General features: G+C 42.3%; 1 protein-coding gene across 1 annotated transcript in view; it reads left to right on the forward strand.

Moving 5' to 3' along the window:
* The first annotated feature begins 287 nt into the window (after window positions 1–287).
* The window catches only part of LOC311105218 (vascular endothelial growth factor receptor kdr-like), an 83642-nt gene continuing 62727 nt past the window's right edge, over window positions 288–21202 (forward strand). Inside the window, exons 1-2 of the mRNA XM_084147287.1 lie at window positions 288–838; window positions 20879–20966. Of these exons, the coding sequence (XP_084003413.1) occupies window positions 778–838; window positions 20879–20966 (149 nt within the window). The 5' untranslated portion in view covers window positions 288–777. The remainder of the gene's footprint in view (window positions 839–20878; window positions 20967–21202) is intronic.

Consider the following 21202-nt stretch of genomic DNA (forward strand, 5'->3'; position numbering starts at 1 on the left):
TGTCAGTGAATTATTTCAAAGGTTTTTAACATCATTCAAAACCAATAAACCAATAAAACTGTTTGTGTAGGATAGAAGGTGAGGCCAATACTGTCGTCAATCAATATAAATATAGGCTATTCACATGTCATATTCAGTGAAATGAAAATGTAGAAAGTGATTCTAGAACGGCACGCTGTCACTGCAGTTTGTCTTTAAACAAGTGACGTTGCGTTCTTCCTTCCTCTGTTTTTCACTATAAAGACTCACGGCGTGGACTGCAAGCAGTGCTGAGTATAGGGGCGGGATATTAATTATCTCGGACAGTTGCGCATTAATTAGTATACACTACCGTTGTTCATGGGATAGATGGTTGATTTAGCTTTGTTTAGTTTAAAATCTGAGGCTTTTGTTTTATTCTACAAAATATTTTAAGAATCACGCACTTGGTGGCAATGCTTGTTTAAATTAATTTCACTCAGTTCGAAAGAGGGGAGGGGAAACGTCGCACGGGTCGCACCTGCCCTCCGGGACTGCACTTATCTGTCTCTTCAGTTGCAAGGACTAGTCGGAGTGGAACCAAAACTGCACAGGGGAGCTGTCCTGCAAAACAAGCTATGGGATACGTGGAAAACTGCTGAGTTTCTTACGTTTTGATCTGAGGATTTTTTGGATTAAAAATTAAAAGGAACTTTTATCACTTATATCACTTTTGGACTGTTACCTGAGACTCCTTATCGCTTTTTATTATCGGCCAACACTTTTGGCTCTTTCTTGTGCTCATCTGTGGTCGACAGAATGGCCCCGCTCAACTGCGCGAAACTCTCAGTACTCTTTCATTTGATCACGTCTATAAGCGGTAAGTATTCCATATGTATCCAGAGATGGTTTCTCCTTTTACTATTTGGCTATTCGAGTTGGACCGCAGAATAATTATGTTCCTTGAAGTCACTTAAAGTTAATGTCCCCACATTTGGTGATTTATTTGCCTGTATGAATAAATTAAGATTGATGTTCACATTTGGTCTATTATTATGCTGGAATGCAGCCTATTAATGAGCAGAAGGCATTTTTCTATTCAATTTGTTTCCAATCAATCAATCAAATGTCATTTATAAAGCCCTTTTTACATCAGCAGATGTCACAAAGTGCTATACAGAAACGCAGCCTAAAACCCAAAACAGCAAGCAATGCAGACGTAGAAGCACGGTGGCTAGGCGAGATGAACTAAGTTTGTTTTGGACTAGTACACTTTTTACAAATATGATGGTGATGCGGCAAGGATAATCCTGTTTAAATCATGACCATATCACACAATCCAACTGAGTTAAAATGTCACTTGTTGCTGAAGTTGAATGCACCTGATGTTTCTTGGAATTGAAATTCCATATAGTTGAAATTAAGTCATTATGATCATTCAAGTTCATTGAAACATCTAACGATCCAAGGTTGAGGGTCGTCTTTTAGGAATCCATACACGTATGGACATTGCAGTTCATCTTGTCACCAGTAGAGGTAGTCACTTTCCATTGAAGTGAGGATGTAATTGAATATAGGCTACTGTGGTGTTTTACCTTGGTGAACTTATTACCTATTTTTATGAGTTTATTACCTATACCGATGAGTTTATTACCTATACCTATGAGTTTATTACCTATACCTATGAATTTATTACCTATACCTACCTATACGTTTATTACCTATACCTACCTATGAGTTTATTACCTATACCTACCTATGAGTTATTACCTATACCAGTGGCGGCTCCTGAAAAAATTCTCAGGGGGGGCAATTTTTCTGATGATTTAGGTGACCTACACACATTTTTAAAAAGATATGTCCAGCAACAACATGAAGACAGGGGCACCATATAAGTCAATACCAGAAGCATTTATTGACTGATCTCAAAAGTGTTGGCTTACAAAATCAAAATAAGTTATCACAGTAAAAATAATCAAGGGTGTTCTTTCACATTCCTCAACACTGCATAAACAATATGCATTTCCATAAACAAATGAAATATCAGCTGAAAATACAGCATCTTGGTATTTGTTCAGATTGCAGGATCAACAAGAGCTTTTACCACATTTTTTGCCTCATGGTTGAATTGGAAATATGTGCACCTGAGCATAATTCACAACAAGCAAGCAGGAGCTTTTGATAGAGGCTACTGAAAACATTGATGCAAGTTATTGGTAATAAGACATTTTTATAGACTTCCATATTCTGCCCTCTTGTATAGATTTGTGAAAATGAACAGTGATAGACATTTTGCCTGAAAACAGAATTTGAAAGTAATTTCTAGAAAAGGTAAACACAGCTATCTGTATGGCTTTGTAAAAATTAACAACCATATTCTGGCCAATTGTATAGATTTGTAAATATGAACAACCATATTCTGGCCAATTGTATAGATTTGTAAAAATGAACATTGAGAAAGATCGAATGATATTGTTTAATCTTACCTTATGGCCTGCACACTGCTTGTGAAGCTGTCGAGGGCACGTTTGATAAAGACAGCATCGATGTCCTTCTTCTGTAGCTTCTGGTACAGAATGTCGACGTGGGGCATGATTTTGTGAAAAAGCCGCAGGAAAAAAATAAAATCTTCATCATGTAGCATCCTCACGTAGCCAGTCAAATGAACCCAATGAACCCGTCCGAATGGCTTCAAAACATTCTATGAGGTCGTCTCGATTCTCGTAGACAGTTTTCACGACTCTGCTTAGTAGAAACCTGTTGAATTATTAAATTTGGTCTGGGAGGTCCTAATTGTTTCGTTGCCAATTTATCTTGATTTGTTCGCCGACAAAAAGGAACTTCTTTCAAAGAGACAATCGCGTTGCACTGAAGGCTAGCCATTTTGACAGTAATAGTGAATTGATTGATGAGGCTACCCGCTCTTTTCTTAGTTACGTTCATGGTTATGTTACGTATGACGAAAGCGCGTAAGTGCAAGCCCTCAGAAACCCATAGAGATTGTATTGAAAGCTCTGATATTTGAAAAAAATTGATTTTACATTAGAGGCTATGAGAGACTTCTGGGCGATTTTCAACCTGACTGAAATCGCCCCAAAACGGGCGGGGACATTTGAAGCACGACTTTAGCCTGATTGGACATTTAGTGGCAGATCAGACGTCTAGATTAGAACACTCATAACTACTGTTGCCGTGATATAATTGATTAGAAAAAAAATCCCTTCCTTTTCCCGTTTGGCAGTGCGTCGCCCATATCGCCCTAATGAACACACCGCCCCTGACCTATACCTATGAGTTTATTGCCTATACCTACCTATGAGTTTATTGCCTATACCTACCTATGATTTTTTAAAACCTATACCTATGAGTTTATTACCTATACCTATGAGTTTATTACCTATACCTATGAGTTTATTACCTACACCTATGAGTTTATTACCTATACCTATTAGTTTATTACCTATACCTACCTATGAGTTTATTTCCTATACCTATGAGTTTATTACCCATACCTATGAGTGTATTCCCTATACTTATGAGTATATTACCTATACCTATGATTTTACTGCCTATACCTATGAGTTTATTGCCTATGCCAATACTTATGAATTTATATCCTATACCTACCTATGAGTTTATTATCTATACCTACCTATGAGTTTATTACCTATACCTACAGTATGAGTTTATTACCTATACCTACCTATGAGTTTATTACATATACCTACCTATGAGTTTATTACCTATACCTATGAGTTTATTACCTATACCTATGAGTTTATTACCTATACCTACCTATGAGTTTATTACCTATACCTACCTATAAGTTAATTACCCATACTTGAAGTGAGGATGTAATTGAATATAGGCTACTGTGGTGTTTTACCTTGGTGAACTTATTACCTATTCTTATGAGTTTATTACCTATACCGATGAGTTTATTACCTATACCTATGAGTTTATTACCTATACCTATGAGTTTATTACCTACACCTATGAGTTTATTACCTATACCTATTAGTTAATTACCTATACCTACCTATGAGTTATTACCTATACCTACCTATGAGTTTATTGCCTATACCTATGAGTTTATTGCCTATACCTACCTATGAGTTTATTGCCTATACCTACCTATGATTTTTCTTAACCTATACCTATGAGTTTATTACCTATACCTATGAGTTTATTACCTATACCTATGAGTTTATTGCCTACACCTATGAGTTTATTGCCTATACCTACCTATGAGTTTATTACCTATACCTACCTATGAGTTTATTACCTATACCTATGAGTTTATTGCCTACACCTATGAGTTTATTACCTACACCTATGAGTTTATTGCCTATACCTATGAGTTTATTACCTATTCTTATGAGTATATTACCTATACCTATGAGTTTATTGTCTATTCCTATGAGTTTATTAGCTATACTATGAGTTTATTGCCTACACCTATGAGTTTATTGTCTATTCCTATGAGTTTATTAGCTATACTATGAGTTTATTGCCTACACCTATGAGTTTATTGCCTATACCTATGAGTTTATTGCCTATACCTATGAGTTTATTACCTATTCTTATGAGTATATTACCTATACCTATGAGTTTATTGTCTATTCCTATGAGTTTATTAGCTATACTATGAGTTTATTGCCTACACCTATGAGTTTATTGCCTATACCTATGAGTTTATTGCCTATACCTATGAGTTTATTACCTATTCTTATGAGTATATTACCTATACCTATGAGTTTATTGTCTATTCCTATGAGTTTATTAGCTATACTATGAGTTTATTGCCTACACCTATGAGTTTATTACCTACACCTATGAGTTTATTGCCTACACCTATGAGTTTATTACCTACACCTATGAGTTTATTGCCTATACCTATGAGTTTATTGCCTATACCTATGAGTTTATTACCTATTCTTATGAGTATATTACCTATACCTATGAGTTTATTGTCTATTCCTATGAGTTTATTAGCTATACTATGAGTTTATTACCTATACCTACCTATAAGTTTATTACCTATCCCTACCTATGAGTTTATTACCTATACCTATGAGTTTATTACCTTTACCTACCAATGAGTTTATTACCTATACCTACCTATGAGTTTATTACATATACCTACCTATGAGTTTATTACCTATACATATGAGTTTATTACCTTTACCTACCTATGAGTGTATTACCTATACCTACCTATGAGTTTATTACCTGTACCTACCTATGAGTTTATTACCTACACCTATGAGTTTATTGCCTATACCTATGAGTTTATTGCCTATACCTATGAGTTTATTACCTATTCTTATGAGTATATTACCTATACCTATGAGTTTATTGTCTATTCCTATGAGTTTATTAGCTATACTATGAGTTTATTACCTTTACCTACCAATGAGGTTATTACCTATACCTACCTATAAGTTTATTACCTATCCCTACCTATGAGTTTATTACCTATACCTATGAGTTTATTACCTTTACCTACCAATGAGTTTATTACCTATACCTACCTATGAGTTTATTACATATACCTACCTATGAGTTTATTACCTATACATATGAGTTTATTACCTTTACCTACCTATGAGTGTATTACCTATACCTACCTATGAGTTTATTACCTGTACCTACCTATGAGTTTATTACCTATACTTATGAGTTTATTACCTAGACTTCTGAGATTATTACCTATTCCTTATTAAGTTAACTGTTCCCAGTTAATCTCAAATATGTTCATTCATATTGGTAATTTTTTGTGTATAATGAATCTGTATTGGATATTGGTGGAGTTATTTATCAGATGTGTTACAGTTAACTATGCCCCTGGAGGAGGTGAAATATATTTGAAAACAGAACCAGTGTTTTCAGTTATGGTGAAAATATTTATTTCAGCATTGTTATCATGTGGAACTCCAGAGTGAAAGGTTGTTCAACATCTTGAGAATAGAATGTGTGTTTCACAAAGCAAGTCACATTGTTATCACTTGGCAGCTCTGGGATCTTGATGCCTCTCCACATAAGGGAGTGAACGTTATTTATAGTAAGGGTTACATGGAGAAAATTGGACCTCTCTGAAATTAAAACGGATGGCCCTCCCTTCAGCAAAATATATTTGACCTAAACCCTCCCTGAACGCTTAAAAAACAAACAAGTGACCCTCCCCTATACCAAAATAATAATTAACACATTAAGTGGATAGCAATGAACATGCCTACCATTTACCCTCACTTCTTGGACAGACCAGAGCCTTAGATATGCAGTTTTAGAAACTGTTTTTTGTCCTGTAAGCATTACATGGCAATGCAGGAATTTTCATAGCGCACAGGGCTGCAGGCCAGAAGGTTGTGGGTTCGCAGACCATTGTGGACAAGATAAGGAGGGGAAGATCTCCTTTATAGTAAATGCATTGATTTAATCTATCCTCTTATTTGCTGGTCTGAGAACAATTGGTCTTTAATAAACATTTCATGCAATTCTACATTATTTGACATATTAGCAGTATCTTTTTAATACCACAAACATTTCCAAAATTACCGGCTAAGAATGGACAGAGAGCTAGGCCTATGTGTTCATCGTATCATATTTCTCCAATGCCAAATCAGTGTGTCTTGTTTGCAACAAAACTGTCCCTGTTTGCAAATAATTAAATCTGAGATGGCATTAGGAATCTGAGCATGGTACTTTCAACAGTTATGCCTACCTTTCCACCCCAGACAGAGTATGCCTACCAACACAGAACATTGTAAGCTTTAACTTCTGGCTACTCTTCTTCCGTTGCTTAACCCAATGAGAGAAGGTCACAAGTGTTTCCCCAAAATGTGTCTGGGTTTAAACATTTTCTATTGTACAGAAAGTGAATAGCTTAATCAATAGATTGTGACAGAATTAGATGACTTCCCAAGCAAAGTCATTTTTTTGTCTCCTCGGCTATAGAAGGTTGTAGCTCAGCCTCTGAATGTCAATGAAATGAAACAATAATATTCCCATATGCATCGGAGTCACGTCTTTCCCGGGTATTTATCAGCTTGTATCTAGAATATAGCATTGGGGACCAAAGCGCTGTTATAGATCGCTTCATATAAACTGATCCGTTTTATTTTCTTACACATTTTAAGCTAGCAAATTATTTTTGCCATTTTCTTTAATAAAAGGTAGGCCTATGGAATACCCTCTCATACCCCCTCAATTCGAGTCTTGGTTTTAACTTAACAGCCCTTAATTGACACAGAGGTATGCTATTTAAAGAGTGCATGGTGGGTGGAGGAATTGACTGACAAATCTATGGATATTGCACCATAGCCTAATTTTGTCTGTCAAACAGGTAGGCCTACCTCTTATTTCTTAAATAGCATTTTTTGGAATAGGCCTAATAAAAATAAAATGAAAACAGAAGAAGCCTTTGACTCTCCTCCTGAACTGCCACCATAGGCCTACACAGCACAGCCATTGGTTAGGCAGCACACACATTTTTTTTTAAATCAGCAAGAGCAGAGCAGGCCGGGCTCAGGGTTGGAATACTCACTGCAGTGTGTAATGCAGACTCATTTTATTTACACCATCCCAGCAGCTATCTTAGAAATGCATGCACTTCGTAGCCTATAGCATATAGGCTATGGATCATTTGATTGAGACCACACTAAATAGCCTATAGGCGCATTTGATATTGCACGCCCAGCGGAAAATCAGAGTTCAGGGGCGGCAGGAGGAACCCTGGAATTGCTCTGGCCAATAGAGGTCACGGAAACGTGACACGCTACGCTCACAGTCAACCACCAATGTATGTCAAGCCCCAATCTCAAGACAATGAGGAGGAGGAAAGGTGGATCATTGTTTCTGCATGGCGGTTGCCTGTATGGTAGAGCCATTAGTAGTAAATTAATCTCAAGACTGAGGCAGATGTGGAGTGGTTTGGTCAGTGGGACAGGTACAGTACAGTACCACAGAGATGGGGGGTGATTTGTCCACTACAAATAAACCCAACTAAGTTGAATAACAGGCATCTATCTATTCCTTGGGTTAAATGCGCAAGACAGATTTTGGTTGAATGCATTCAGTTGTGCAATTGACTAGGTATCCCCTTTCCCCCTTTCCATTATAGTATTGGTGATGCTACTTTGTCTAGCATTGAGATTGTTGGTGGATTTTCTAAGGCAATGCGGGAGATAGGTCAAGTAGGTTATACAGTAGATGCTTGAAATTGGTAAATCCTCTTTCCTATTGCTTTTTCCCCTGACAAGCAAAAAGAGAGCACTCGGGTAGGCTATTTGTTACACAACTCTCTCCAGATCATGGATGACCCCTTACTAGGCCTTATGTCTGTCAAACCCATTGATTGTTGCCTAACATCACATTGATGGGAACAGAACGTTCAGATGGGAACATTCTCAATCACTTTTAGAAAATTATGCTTGAAATTCCCCATCTGCTAGAAAGTCAGACCCAGAGCCCTTTGAAGCTGTTTCTCTGGGTTAAGAAGTTAATTTAAATTGTTTTTTTCTCCCCTCTGTGGGCACTTGTGATGGAGAATGGGAGTGATAGGGAGAGGTCAGACAAGTGCAAAGGGAGCTCATCCCTCTCTGGTGGTATGTCTGTGTCAGTGCAGACTACACACACACATACACACACACACACACCAAGCGTCTCTGTTTCTCTTTGATTGACTAGACTGCTTCCAACATAACCATCAGTGCAGTGTTATATTAACTGAGCTGTTGGTGTTTACAGGTTCCTCAGATCTCTTACCTCTCCTGTGCATGATGTGTGTGTGTAGTTATTGCTGTTATTAACAGGGATGATAACAGCATCCCCCTCTATAAGACTTATCGCTCTCTTGCTGAGCCAGCTGTATATTTAGTTTTAACCCCTGCATGGGATTTCAATTTCAAGAATCCTCCTGGCTTACACAGTGGAAGAGCTCGTAGGAATCTCGTTATACAGGATATTCCTATAGTTAGCCACGTTTAATTCTATATAACCAGAAAAAGCTCACTGGCCAACCACCTTGGCCAGATGTTCCTTTATTCTGCTTTTTTAAAGGGGAGGCTAGGGCATTCTGGCTCCAAACTCCCAAGGCTAATCTACTGGCTATTAAAAAAGTAACTCTCTCTTACTGTTGTCTTAACCATATTGTTGGCAGAGTGCAGTGCTTTCTGAAGGACCCAGTGTGAGAGTGTAGTCACAGTGATTCAGGATTTTCTGCCGGAATCACTGAATCACTGGACCTTAACACCGGATCATTGCAACTAGCTAGCTGCAATCAAATGGATGTTGTTGGCTAATCACCACCTACCCTGAAGCAAGCACCAGTTAGCCTTGAGCTAGCCTCGAGCCAGGCCCATCTCCCGGCTATCTACCTCTCTGTCAACTGGACGGGAACTCCTAGTGTCGACACGGAGCTCCGCCGATCCATCACGACAGGTCTGCCGACGTAAACGTCTGATGTGGTTTCAACAGGCTTCCCGTTGCGACGACCACGAAGATCCATCTGCTAGCCCCGGCCCGCTAGCACACGCAATCAACAGCCGTGCTTCCTGCTCGCCTGTGCTGTAGCAGCCATTTGAACTGCTCCCGGTCTCACCTATTGCTGTTCACTGGACCTTATGATCACTCAGCTGCACAGCTGATGCCTGCTGGACTGTTCCTTTACACGGTACCCTGTCCTGTTTATCTGTTTAGCCTCAGCCCAAACTTTCGTCGCCATTACCAATTGTTGTCTTAGCTCTCTCAAATAACACCTGTGATTGCTTTATGCCTCTCTCCCATGTCAATATGCCTTGCCTATTGCTGTTCCGGTTAGTTCTTATTATACAATTTCACTGTAGAGCCCCCAGTCCCGCTCAACCAGCCTCAGAGAGCTCCTTTGTCCCACCCCCCATACACGCGGAGACCGGCTCAATCGGTGCCTCCAGTGATGTTATCTCTTTCATCGTTACCCAATGGTTAGGTTTACCTCCAATGTCCTTCCATATCCTTGTCTGTACATAATGCCCTGAATCTATTCTACAACGCCCGGAAATCTGCCCCTTTTATTCTCTGTACCCAACGCACTAGAAGACCAGTTCTTAAAGCCTTTAGCTGTATCCTTATTCTACTCCTCCTCTGTTCCTCTGGTGATGTAGAGGTTAACCCAGGCCCTGTAGCCCCCAGTATCACTCCTACTCCCCAGGCGCTATCATTTGTTGACATCTGTAACCGTAAAAGCCTTTTTTTTTGCATGTTAACATCAGAAGCCTCCTCCCTAAGTTTGAGTTACTCACTGCGTTAACACACTCCGCCAACCCTGATGTTCTAGCAGTGTCTGAATCCTGGCTTAGGAAGACCACCAAAAGCTCTGAAATGTCCATCCCCAACTACAACATTTTCAGTCTAGATAGAACTGCCAAAGGGGGCGGAGTTGCAATCTACTGTAGAGATAGCCTGCAGAGCTCTATCATACTATCCAGGTCTGTGCCCAAACAGTTTGAGCTTCTACTTCTAAAAATCCACCTCTCCAGAAATAAGTCTATCACTGTTGCCGCTTGCTACAGCCCCCCCTCAGCCCCCAGCTGTGCCCTGGACACCATATGTGAATTGATTGCCCCCCATCTATCCTCAGAGTTCATACTGCTTGGTGACCTAAACTGGGATATGCTTGACACCCCGGCCGTCCTACAATCTAAACTAGATGACCTCAATCTCACACAAATTATCAAGGAACCTACCATGTACAACCCTAAATCCGTAAACATGGGCACCCTCATAGATATCATCCTGACTAATTTACCCTCTAAATACACCTCCGCTGTCTTCAACCAGGATCTCAGCGATCACTGTCTCATTGCCTGCGTCCGTAATGGGTCCGCGGTCAAACGACCACCCTTCATCACTGTCAAACGCTCCCTAAAACACTTCAGCGAGTAGGCCTTTCTAATTAACCTGGTCCGGGTATCCTGGATGGATATTGACCTCATTCCGTCAGTAGAGGATACCTGGTTGTTCTTTAAAAGTGCTTTCCTCTCCATCTTAAATAAGCATGCCCCATTCAAAAAATTCAGAACTAAGAACAGATATAGCCCCTGGTTCACCCCAGACTTGACTGCCCTTGACCAGCACAAAAACATCCTGTGGCGTACTGCATTAGCATCGAACAGCCCCGCGATATGCAACTTTTCAGGGAAGTCAGGAACCAATATACACAATCAGTTAGGAAAGCAAAGGCTAGCTTTTTCAAACAGAAATTTGCATCCTGTGGCACTAACTCCAAAAAGTTTTGGGACACTGTAAAGTTAATGGAGAATAAGAGCACCTCCTCCCAGCTGCCCACTGCACTGAGGCTAGGAAACACTATCACCACCGATAAATCTACGATAATCAAGAATTTCAATAAGCATTTTGCTACGGCTGGCCATGCTTTCCACCTGGCTACCCCTACCCCGGCCTCCAGATGACACAATTTTGTATACATCTGGCCCTTCATTGGACACTATGTTAACAAACCTCCAAACGAGCTTCAATGCCATACAACACTCCTTCCATAGCCTCCAACTGCTCTTAAACGCTAGTAAAACTAAATGCATGCTCTTAAATCGAACGCTGCTTGCACCCGCCTGCCCGACTAGAATCACTACACTCGGCGGGTCTGACTTAGAATATGTGGACAACTACAAATACCTAGGTGTCTGGTTAGACCGTAAACTCTCCTTCCAGACTCACATTAAGCATCTCCAATCCAAAGTTAAATCTAGAATCGGCTTCCTTTTTCGCAACAAATCCTCCTTCACTCATGCTGCCAAACATGCCCTCGTAAAACTGGCTATCCTACCGATCCTTGACTTCGGCGATGTAATTTACAAAATAGCCTCCAACACTCTACTCAGCAAATTGGATGTAGTCTATCACAGTGCCATCCGTTTTGTCACCAAAGCCCCATATACTACCCACCATTGTGACCTGTACGCTCTCGTTGGCTGGCCCTCACTACATATTTGTCGCCAAACCCACTGGCTCCAGGTCATCTATAAATCACTGCTAGGCAAATCCCTGCCTTATCTTAGCTCATTGGTCACCATAGCAACACCCACCCGTAGTATGCACTCCAGCAGGTATATCTCACTGGTCATCCCCAAAGCCAACACCTCCTTTGGCTGCCATTCCTTCCAGTTCTCTGCTGCTAATGACTGGAACGAACTGCAAAAATCTCTGAAACTGGAGACTCTTATCTCCCTCACTAACTTTAAGCATCAGTTGTCAGAGCAGCTTACCGATCACTGCACCTGTACACAGCCCATCTGTAATTAGCCCACCCAACTACCTCATCCCCATATTGTTATTTATTTTGTTCATTTGCACCCCAGTATCTCTATTTGCACATCTTCTTCTGGACATCTATCACTCCAGTGTTAATACTAAATTGTAATTATTTTGCACTATGGCCTATTTATTGCCTTACCTCCATAACTTACTACATTTGCACACACTGTATATATATTTTCTATTGTGTTATTGACTGTATGTTTTGTTTTATCCCATGTGTAACTCTGTGTTGTTGTTTTTATCGCACTGCTTTGCTTTATCTTGGCCAGGTCGCAGTTGTAAATGAGAACTTGTTCTCACCTGGTTTACCTGGTTAAATAAAGGTGCATTTTTTTTAACAAAAATAAAAAACTGTTAGAAACTCTAACTGCATAGTAAGTAGTAGTAGCAACTTCTTATTTTGGCAGGTGGTCCCCACTCTTGTCGTGGTTTTCAGCTCTCCGTTGTAAATCTGCCACCAGAGCATAAAACATCTTGTGAGTTTATCTTTATGTTTGTCTGTTCTGAAAGACTCAAACTAAAGACAACTCACCGTGAAATACCACTGTCTCAGAACGACATTGCAGTGTGTTGGCTGTATCATCACACCATGAGGCAATGAACTTAAGGAATATAACAGTACAGGACAGGTTAACCCGAATGTAACCTCACATAAATGTAAATGTAAATGTAAAACCATTATAGCCCACCAACTGTGAGCCAGTAAAGCCTGGAAATTAATAATGGACAATTTTAAGTTCCTTGTCTGGGAAATTCACAGCAGCATTAAAGCCAGTTGCTTAACTGAAATATATTGTGAAAAATGTGTGGAAATATTGTAATGTGCCATTGAGGTAAAGATGGTGGCCCTGAGCGCCACAGTGCGATACAGGAAGCCAGTGATCATGTCGGTGGCCACTGACTGACTACCGCTGACTACTGTTGTGCTTCTCTGCTATATCCATGGACACACTGCAGCAAAGATGACTCACAAGCCTCTGACCTTTCTCTTTCATAAAGGAGTGCCCCCCACCATCCTCTCTCTCCCTTTGTTCCCCATGTTGGACATACAAAGAGATGGAGTGGCAAGGTTAAATGAAGGAGTCATAATTCCGCATTGTTGTTTTTGCCTTGAAGACCCCAAAAAAGATCCTTTCCCCCTCACTCCAGAGATGGCGTTACTGGTACATGGTAGGACGGGAAGCACAGGGAGATGTGTACCAGCCGCAGATGAGGGAATTCCGTACATTATACCCTGCACTTTAAGGTATGACTGGGGATTTCCTCCTGAACACAGTGACAGTACAGTCATCTCATACCGTAATAATTGGGTTTTATTACATAGTATCACACATGAGCTGTTGGCCACTAGCCCGGACTGCCTGGAATAGCCACATTCAGACTCCCACTCTTGTTCTCTCACTCGCTTTTGCTTTTGTTCTCTCTCTGTCTCTTTCTCTCTTCCTCTTTAAGCAGAATCACATTGAGTTCAGCTGTTTTTTACCCAAAGATTCAACGTCATGAGATAGTTGTTGTATTACACAAGTGCTTGGCAGCACAGCTGAAACTATTTTTGGGGTTTTCAAGAGCACACTGTTTTCCATGGGGACTAGACACAAAGACAGGGTTTGGATTAGTTTAAAAACGGTCAAATTAGCCATGTTGGAATTGGTCATTGTTTGGAGGACTTGTTAGTTCTGTCAGACTCAATATTTGCTTTCTGTTTGGCTTGACCACAAACACTTCAGAATAGAACTTGGAATCCCATCATTTGGGAGCAAAAGTCCTTCCTGGAAATGTAGCGACCGCAAGTGTTTACACAACACAATGTCCTGTGCTGTTTCCCCAGCTCTAACCTACAGGTGTAGGATCTTAATTTAAGCCAGTTTGCCAAAGCAGGAAAATAATCCTGCAGCAACAGGAAATGTGAATTATTATGTTGATTATAATAAATTGACATTTTTTTGTAGGGGTTGATAAATGTATCATTAGGGCGAATCAAGTCTGACATTTTAAAGTAGGAATTGCAAACTTTAGAAGCCCTTTTAAACCTACACTACAAGTTTGCATTTCCTGCAAATTCTCAGCAACAAAAGAGTGATCAAATTAAGATTCTACATCTGTAACATAGCAGGCGTAAATGAAACGCCTGAGCGGGGTCAAATGACACCGGAAGCATCTTCTCTGCTTTTCCTCTGAAAACCGGATGCTTCCAGTTTCTACCGACCCTGCTCAGGGTGCCCCAGCTCTGCACAGAGGGAGGCTAGGGACTTGGAATGGGGGTCCCAGAGTAACACCGCCAATGTCAACTGTTGTTTGATAACTGGCCCAACACCAGCCAGCAGAGTGAGCTAAATATGGCAACACAGAAAGGCATCAGATAGTGGTCGCTCTCTCTGTCTCTGGTTCCATGTCTGTCCTTTTCTTTAATGTCTCCTAATGAGAACCAGGTCTGGGGCCCTCTGAACTGAACCAGCACAACAAGCACAAATTCTGGCATTTTCAGGCGTTCCACTGGAGGAATGCAGCACACAGCTGTTCGCGGGGGGTTGCGGCAGGGGCCTGCTGAGGTCAGCGCTGGGCAGGCAGGTGGGGGTAGGATGGGATGGGAGGCTGTGGGTGGATAGAGACAGGGAAAGGGCAGGGAGTGGGGGGCTTGATGAGCCTGCCGGGCCCCTGCTGAACCATCCATCTGTAGTTTGTTACAGTGCAGACTGGGGGATACTGTTCTTGGTTCCATAGTTGCTATATTCATTTTTGGACTTCATTTTTGGAATTCATGATATATACCCATTGATTCTTGAAGAATATAACTTAGAAATGCCTCATGAGCTTAGTTCAACTGTTGTACCGGATCAGAACCCCAAATATAAGCTTGTTTTACTCCAATGTTTGTAAACAATGTAAATGTAAACAAACACTGTATAACCTCAAAACATGGTTAAAACTATAATGTTGATATCATGGATGGCCAGTTCTTGCATCCATAGCTCTGTCTATGAATTTGAGAGTGGTTGCATTTCTCTAGGCCCATCCCTTAGCTTTTTACCAAACCTTAGCTTTTTACCAAAACACAGGCGGGGTGGCCGCTTTGTTATTGTTTCAATCAAGGAATCTAGCTTTAAGAGATGAGTTGCCCTCCAGTAAGGTGGAAGGTCAGGTTGTAGTATTTATTGTGTTTGTGTGTGTGAGAGAGACACTTTGTGCCAAAAAGCAAGTGGAACATAGTGTGGAACAAAAGTGGTGGAGTGGAGTTTTTGAATGGCAGTAATCTCAAGAGGCAAGTTCAATTACAACCAAACAGTAATACAGTAATGTAATATCAACAGTAGTGTCCCATGCATGTCTAACCCAAAACATCCTGGAGGCAATTTGTGGACAGTAAATAAGGCTTTTTAGGGATATATACCAGAATGTGCAAAGCTGTCATCAAGGCAAAGGGTGGCTACTTTGAAGAATCTAAAATCTAAAATATATTTTGATTTGTTTAACACTTTTTTGGTTACTACATAATTCCATATGTGTTATTTCATAGTTTTGATGTCTTCACTATTATTCTACAATGTAGAAAATTGTAAAAATAAAGAAAAACCGTTGAATTAGTTGGTGTGTCCAAACTTTTGACTGGTACTGTATATATATATATATTGTGATGTGGTGGTGTTGAAGGAGTCAGGCGCAGGAGGGTAAATCACAGAAAAACAGGCTTTAATCCGCAAAATACAGGTTTACGCAGAACTGCGGCAAACACACTCCAGGGCACAAAACAGGTGCACTGGAAAATAGAAGGCACACGGGAAAATACTCCCGTCAAACAAAATACACGAGCTCCACCGAGCTTCACTAACCTTCACAATAAACAATCACCCACAAGGACAAGGGGGCAGAGGGAACACTTATACAAGGACTAATTATGGGATTAGAACCAGGTGTGTGTGATAACGAGACAAGACAATTGTGATGATGATTGGGGCGGCAGTGGTTAGTACTCCGGTGACGACGAACGCCGAAGCCTGCCCGAACAAGGCAGCCTCGGGGAGGCAGCCTCGGCCGAAGTCGTGATATATATACACCACCGTTCAAAAGTTTGGGCTCACTTGTTTTCGAAAGAAAAGCCATTTTCTTTGTCCATTAAAATAACATCAAATTGATCAGAGATACAGTGTAGACATTGTTAATGTTGTAAATGGCTATTGTAGCTGGAAGGCGACTCCGGGATGCTGACCTAGGCAGTGTTGCAAAGAAAAAGTCCAGTGTCTGTGTTCTTTTGCCCATCTTAATCTTTTCTTTTTATTGGCCAGTCTGAGATATGGCTTTTCCTTTGCAACTCTGCCTAGAAGGTCAGCATCCTGGAGTCGCCTTTTCACTGTTGACGTTGAGACTGGTGTTTTGCGGGTACTATTTAATGAAGCTGCCAGTTGAGGACCTGTGAGGCGTCTGTTTCTCAAACTAGACACTCTAATGTATCTGTTTGCGCTGTTCTGTGAAGGGAGTAGTACACAGCGTTGTACGAGATCTTCAGTTTCTTGGCAATTTCTCGCATGGAATAGCCTTCATTTCTCAGAACAAGAATAGACTGACGAGTTTCAGGAGAAAGTTATTTGTTTCTGGACATTTTGAGCCTGTAATCGAACCCACAATTGCTGATGCTCCAGATACTCAACTAGTCTCAAGAAGGCCAGTTTTATTGCTTCTTTAATCAGCACAACAATTTTCAGCTGTGCTAACAATGGTGGTGGCAGCATCATGCTGTGGGGATGTTTTTCAGCGGCAGGGACTGGGAGACTAGTCAGGATCGAGGGAAAGATGAACGGAGCAAAGTACAGAGAGATCCTTAATGAAAACCTGCTCCAGAGCACTCAGGACCTCAGACTGGGGCGAAGGTTCACCTTCCAACAGGACAACGACCCTAAGCACAAAGCCAAAACAACGCAGGAGTGGCTTCGGGACAAGTCTCTGAATGTCCTTGAGTGGCCCAGCCAGAGCCCGGACTTGAACCCGATCTACCATCTCCGGAGAGACCTGAAAATAGCTGTGCAGTGATGCTCTCCATCCAACCTGACAGATCTTGAGAGAATCTGCAGAGAAAAATGTGAGAAACTCCCCAAATACAGGTGTGCCAATCTTGTAGCATCATACCCAAGAAGACTTGAGGCTGTAATCGCTGCCAAAGGTGCTTCAACAAAGAACTGAGTAAAGGGTCTGAATACTTATGTAAATGTGATATTTCATTTATTTATTTATTTGTAAAAACAATATTTTAAAAAATGGTTTTTGCTTTGTCATTATGGGGTATTGTGTGTAGATTGATGAGGGGAAAAAACAATTTAATCCATTTTAGAATAAGGCTGTAACGTAACAAAATGTGGAAAAAGTCAAGGGATCTGAATACTGTATATAAACATTAATGGACAGTTTTCTAGGAATCTCAGTGTAAATAATTTTTTTTGCACCACCAAATTCTTCAGGCCTTTGTTTATGTACATCAATCTATCCATGTGTAAATACACACGGGCAATAACAACTGAGTAATATCTACAGAGTAATAATAATGTGTTTGTCTGGAGATGCTGATCTCTGATTATGTTTCGCATAAGTAGAAGTATTAAAGACAGTGGTGTAGTATACTTCGACCCTATACTGTAGTACTCTGTCATACTGAGAGGAATGTTTTGAACACTTTTAAAACCTTTACCACATCCCTTCCCCTCCAAATAACCTTGGACTATGAAACAATGATGTTACAACATTTTGGAAGGAAGTTGATATTGAGTGCCAGCATTGGCATGGGCAGTTCATTCTTAGACAACAGCTGTTCAGACCCCCACAATGAAACAAATTGCAACTCTGTGTACTTTTGAGTGTGTATGCGTGTGTGTGTGATTTGTGTGTTCACGTGCATTTGTGTGTGTGAAGGTTTCTGGAGTCCTCCCAGGGAATTAGCCTTGTTGTGTAATTCCATTGTCTTTCTGGATACACTATGATACAAATAAAAGCTTCCCTGCAGACATTTGCGCTTAAAGAGAATACTTTATAAACGTGTTTGCCTGGAAACCACATGTTGACAGTACACAAGCTGCTTGGGGAGTAGAGAGTCAAAAGAAGGAAATCACTTATGAGACCGTCACACCTCACGGACAGCAGGGAGAATGACTGTGCTTCCTATGCTGAGCACCACGAGCAGCACCTATCAACAGCTTTGTCACGCCCTGGCTCTGGGGACTCTAGTATGTTGAGCCAGGGTGTGGGTTTTCATTTGTTTTTCGTTCTAGTTTTGTAGTTCTATGTTGGCCAGTGTGGTTCTCAATCAGAGGCAACGTGTATCAGCTGTTGCTTGTTGTCTCTGATTGGGGTCCATACTTAAGCAGCCAGTTTTCCCACAGTGTTTGTGGGATCTTGTTCCTGTGTAGGTTTGTGTTTTTGCACCTTTGGACGTCACGTATCGATTTGTTGTTTTTGTTAGTGTAATCATTATTTAATAAATATGTTCACCTTCCACGCTGCGCCTTGGTCCTCTGTATCCGACGATCGTGACAGAAGATCCCACCAACACTGGACCAAGCAGCGTGTCCAGGAGCCAGCGCCAGAGGTATCGCTAAAGGACATCAACCTCGACTGGGCCTGGCCCACGGGGAGGAGAGACCCCCAGAACATTTTTAGGGGGGGGCTCACGCCGTGGACGACGGGGCAGCAGGAGGCCGCGATAGAGCGGTCCAGCGGGTTTGCAGAGGAGGCCGCCAGGTTAAGGGGGCCACTGGTCACAGAGGAGAGGGAAAGTGTAGAGGCACGGCGAGAGGTACTGGGGTGTGTTACCAGTCCGGTCCGGCCCGTTCCTGATCCCTGCGTAGGGCCAGTGGTGTGTGTCCCTAGTACGGTCCGGCCTGTTCCTGTTCCTCGCATCGAGCCTGTGGTGCGCGTCGTCAGCCCGGCCCGGCCTGTTCCTGCTCCACGCACCAAGCCTATGGTGCGCATCGTCATCCCGGCCCGGCCTGTTCCTGCTCCACGCACCAAGCCTGTGGTGCGCATCGTCAGCCCGGCGGCCCGGCCTGTTCCTGCTCCACGCACCAAGCCTGTGGTGCGCGTCGTCAGCCCGGCCCGGCCTGTTCCTGCTCCACGCACCAAGCCTATGGTGCGCATCGTCAGCCCGGCCCGGCCTGTTCCTGCTCCACGCACCAAGCCTATGGTGCGCATCGTCAGCCCGGTTCGGCCTGTTCCTGCTCCCCACACCAAGCCAGTGGTGTGCGTCGTCAGTCCGGCACAGCCTGTGCCTGTTCCACCGGTGCCTGTTCCGGCACCGGTCAGCTGCTCCACGCCGGAGCTAGAGCAATCCGCTCCACCGGTGTTCAGTCCAGCTCCGGCCAGCAGGGTCAGACCGGACCAGGGGTACTTTGGGGGGTTGGAGAGGGAGTGGGAATCATGCCCGGAGCCGGATCCGCCGCCAAGGCGGAGTGCCCACCCGGTCCCTCCCCTGTGGTGTTTGGTTGGCGCGGCCGGAGTCCGCGCCTTTGGGGGGGGGGGGGTACTGTCACGCCCTGGCTCTGGGGACTCTAGTATGTTGAGCCAGGGTGTGAGTTTTCATTTGTTTTTCGTTCTAGTTTTGTAGTTCTATGTTGGCCAGTGTGGTTCTCAATCAGAGGCAACGTGTATCAGCTGTTGCTTGTTGTCTCTGATTGGGAACCATACTTAAGCAGCCAGTTTTCCCACAGTGTTTGTGGGATCTTGTTCCTGTGTAGGTTTGTGTTTTTGCACCTTTGGACGTCACGTATCGATTTGTTGTTTTTGTTCGTGTAATCATTATTTAATAAATATGTTCACCTTCCACGCTGCGCCTTGGTCCTCTGTATCCGACGATCGTGACAAGCTTCAGCTGGCCCACCAACAACTGAGATTTTTAATCCACCGTTTCAACTTCCCCTTTTGTCCCTCTTTCCTATAAATGTAATAATAGAATACAGAGTATGCAGCAAGGTCAGAGGTCAATCAAAAAGTCAATCTGCCCATAAACTGTAAGTGTGTGTCAGCATTGTTATATAATGGAGAAAAAGAGGAAGAGAGAGAGTCCCCACCAAACTAGACTGACTGATTGAGCTGGAGGAAGTACTTGTGGCCATGTTGCAGGGCTCATCTGGGTCTGCCCGGTTCTCCCCGGTTCTGACTGGAGTGACCTCTCTGGCTGAGGGGCACAGCTGCTCCCCATGTCCCCCCTCCCCTTCTCATCTGCCTCACACCCACTCCTCTCAAACACACTCACATAACTCATCACTATCAGACCAGACCAGACCAGTATCCTCCTGCACCCTACTCTGCACGGACTGCACCGTAAAGCCCTCCCACCCCTTCACAGCAGAGTAGACCAGCACTAAGTGAATACACATGGGTTGTACTCAGGAGAAAACTCCCAATTCATTTATCACCACTGGTTAGTCAGATTGTAGGCTCCATAGAGAGAGAGGAACTGGTTGACTGTAAATGGAGGCATGGTGTAGTTTGTTGTATGAGTACTATGAAGCGCCACTTTGAAATGTTCAGAGTGTGTTCTTATATCCAATGACTCCGAGTGTTAGCCAATGTCTGAATGTGTGTGTGTGTGTGTGTGTGTGTTTGTGTGTGTTTCTGTGTTGTACAGGTCAGGTCATCCTGCCAGCCCCTCTGCTGCTGCCCTCTGGGGACACACACCTTCTCCACACTGGCAAGTCACTCAACCTCACCTGCAGGTATGATACACACATACACACACACACAGAACCAACAGATTTCAATGTCAAGTTCCCCAACAGAATTTTTTAAAACTTAATCTATAGTGCCCATCACAAGGGTCAAGAGTTGTTCCTGACCACACAAGTTTTTCTTGGTCAGGTCATATAGACAGAAAAAAGGGGGGAATGCCTGTTAAAATGTGGCATTCATTTTGATGATAGAGGTAGAGGAAAGAATCTGAACTCCCTGGCAA

The sequence above is a fragment of the Coregonus lavaretus genome (genome assembly GCF_964263955.1).
Source record: "Coregonus lavaretus genome assembly, chromosome: 29".
In the NCBI taxonomy this organism is placed as follows: Eukaryota; Metazoa; Chordata; class Actinopteri; order Salmoniformes; family Salmonidae; genus Coregonus; species Coregonus lavaretus.